This window comes from Cyprinodon variegatus, unplaced genomic scaffold (genome assembly GCF_000732505.1).
Source record: "Cyprinodon variegatus isolate N-32 unplaced genomic scaffold, C_variegatus-1.0 Scaffold9, whole genome shotgun sequence".
Taxonomy (NCBI): Eukaryota; Metazoa; Chordata; class Actinopteri; order Cyprinodontiformes; family Cyprinodontidae; genus Cyprinodon; species Cyprinodon variegatus.
Genome location: NW_015150462.1, coordinates 967,774 through 970,105, shown reverse-complemented (window position 1 = coordinate 970,105; position 2,332 = coordinate 967,774). Strand labels below are relative to the sequence as shown.

General features: G+C 42.0%; 1 protein-coding gene across 1 annotated transcript in view; it reads right to left on the bottom strand.

Annotated features, from left to right (window-relative positions):
- Window positions 1-1,915, bottom strand: part of LOC107087106 (xin actin-binding repeat-containing protein 2-like) — a 114,195-nt gene extending 112,280 nt beyond the window's left edge. Inside the window, exon 1 of the mRNA XM_015378480.1 lies at window positions 1,390-1,915. Coding sequence (XP_015233966.1) covers window positions 1,390-1,593 — 204 coding nt within the window. The 5' untranslated portion in view covers window positions 1,594-1,915. The remainder of the gene's footprint in view (window positions 1-1,389) is intronic.
- Between the last annotated feature and the right edge of the window lie 417 nt (window positions 1,916-2,332).

Here is a 2,332-nt window from a genome sequence, read left to right as displayed (position 1 = left end):
CTTTTCAATCAGAAACTAAGCTAACATTTTCTAAGACCCTCATCTAGATGAGTACCGTAATTTTCGGACTATAAGCCGCGACTTTTTCCTCATTTTTCGACCTTGCGGCTTATCTACGGACTTTTACAGCTAACGGCCACTAGCGTAATACCTAAATCTATGGATTTTACCATCCACCATGTTGACGTCACATTTGCTTCACAAGTACGGTAGCCGTGCGCGGGGGAATACGGAGGTCCTCCAGAAGCAGGCTTCTACCGCGAGTGGTACGAGACAGAACGACAGCGAGAAAGACGGACATTAAACATAAAAAACATGCGGTTTATAGTCCGGTGTGGCTTGTATATGTACAAATCATGCAATTTAGCTTCTGCGGCTTCTATTTAGGTGCGGCTAATAGTCCGAAAATTACGGTAAGTTTTACAAAAGACACGAAAAATCCTTTTTTTTTTTTTTTTTTTTTATCCAAGTGTGTTTAAGCAGAGGAGTATCTGGAGTTTTAATAGCTTAGAGCTTTAGATCCCTGCTGGACATGATTTATAAAGCAAGCCCCAAAGCTGCAGGCTACTAGCACACAGGGCGTGCAGCACAAACAGTCACCCAGTTTCCTCTCTTGTTTTTATCAGATTTTTTTATAGAAAAGACACAGAATCTTGATTTGTAGAAGAAAATTAGAATCAGTTTTCTTCAAATAAATAAATTCGTACTCCTTTTTTGTAGGTCTGTCTCATAAAATCCCCCCACAAAAGTGTGTTTTTGGAAAGTAACCAAAAAGTAAAAGAGCTCTCTGCTCTAATAGAGAAGCTTGGGGCTGCTTCTACCAGCAGCCTACATTGCAATTACAGGTTATTTTTAAAAACCTGCTCAACCATAAAGCCCCCCAAAATAGGCCCTAAATAACAGGGTGTCGAATGTCCAAAACCACGTGGATCTGCGCCACCAGCTGGCACTACTAAATACAACTACATTCCCCAGAATTCCTTGGCTTCTGTGGATTATTGGGTTTTATATTAAGACTTTGGTTGGGATGAGGTAAAAAGTTCCAGTACATCTTTACCAAACGGATGGATCTAAATGGTTTCTGACCGCAGGAGGAGAGAAAAGTAGGTCATTCTGATGGATTCATGGGGCGTTTTGGTTAATATTCTGTAATGGGACGTTTCAGTTCCAGCACACTTGGATTTTTCCTTCTGGAGAAACCAGCAGGGATGGAAAAAACTAATCAGGAGAGAGAAGGCCAGGCGTCAGCAAGAAACGGACACTATTAGACTTTAGAAGATGATGAAAAAAATCAAAGCTGCTGGTTCATTACAAATAGAAGCCAACTAGGTAGCAGAAAGAATCATTTTTAATAGGACATTTCTAATAATCTAAGAGGGTAAAACTTACATTCGTCAATGTAGCTGGCTTCTCAAACATCCTCTTCAGGCTGTCCAGCTGAATGTCGAACCTCTCGACCTTCTTTGCTGCCTGTAGGTCCTCCTGGAGCACCGACTCGTCGGATGTCCCTACCTGCGGCCGGGAGGGACCACAGAAAAAGAAGATCGAGGTCGCAGCCGCCTCCTCCTCTCCATTTCCTGATTGAATTTCCATTGTTGTAGAGAAACTGTACACCTCTCTGCTTTCCCCTGCCGCTCAGAGGGGACGGTGCGTGGCGTACACTGGGGCAGGAGGAGAGAGAAGATGCTGCTGAGAGTCCTCCTCTGTCTGAAAGGCTTCTCTGGGGTAGTCCATGCATTCTGAAAGGTTGTAGGAAAAGGAGAGAAAACTTTTTTTTCCCCCCCTAACTCCTCTGCCCTGTAATTACTCATGCACATGGAGGCCTGTGTAAACTCACATGTGGGCTTAGGAAAGCACACTGAGGTTCAAGTTATGGGCCAAAGCAGTGACGATAGCGCAGAGAGGAGCAAAGCAGTATGGGATGAGTTTTTTTTTTTTTATTTTTTTTATGGCATCATAACTTTAGACCTGATACCTTTTCTACTTAAGGTTTAGGTTATAGATCTGGGCTTTGACTAGACCGTTTCAACACATCCATTTTTTTCCGTCAGAAATGTGCAAAAAAATGTTGTTTTTAAGCTAATGTCAGGAAAACACTTTTACCATTTCAGCATTTCCATTAACTTAGAAATACTGTTAAAATCACACGTGAATATGTTTGTTAACGTGATAAATCATCATCATAGTACTACTACCGGTCAAATCATCTTTGTCGCCAGCGGTAACATCTGTTTTTTTATCATGTGACTGTAACAACTGTAACAGTAGAGATGTCCCGATCCAGGTTTTTGCACTTCCGATCCGATACCGATATTGTTTTTGGACTTCCGAT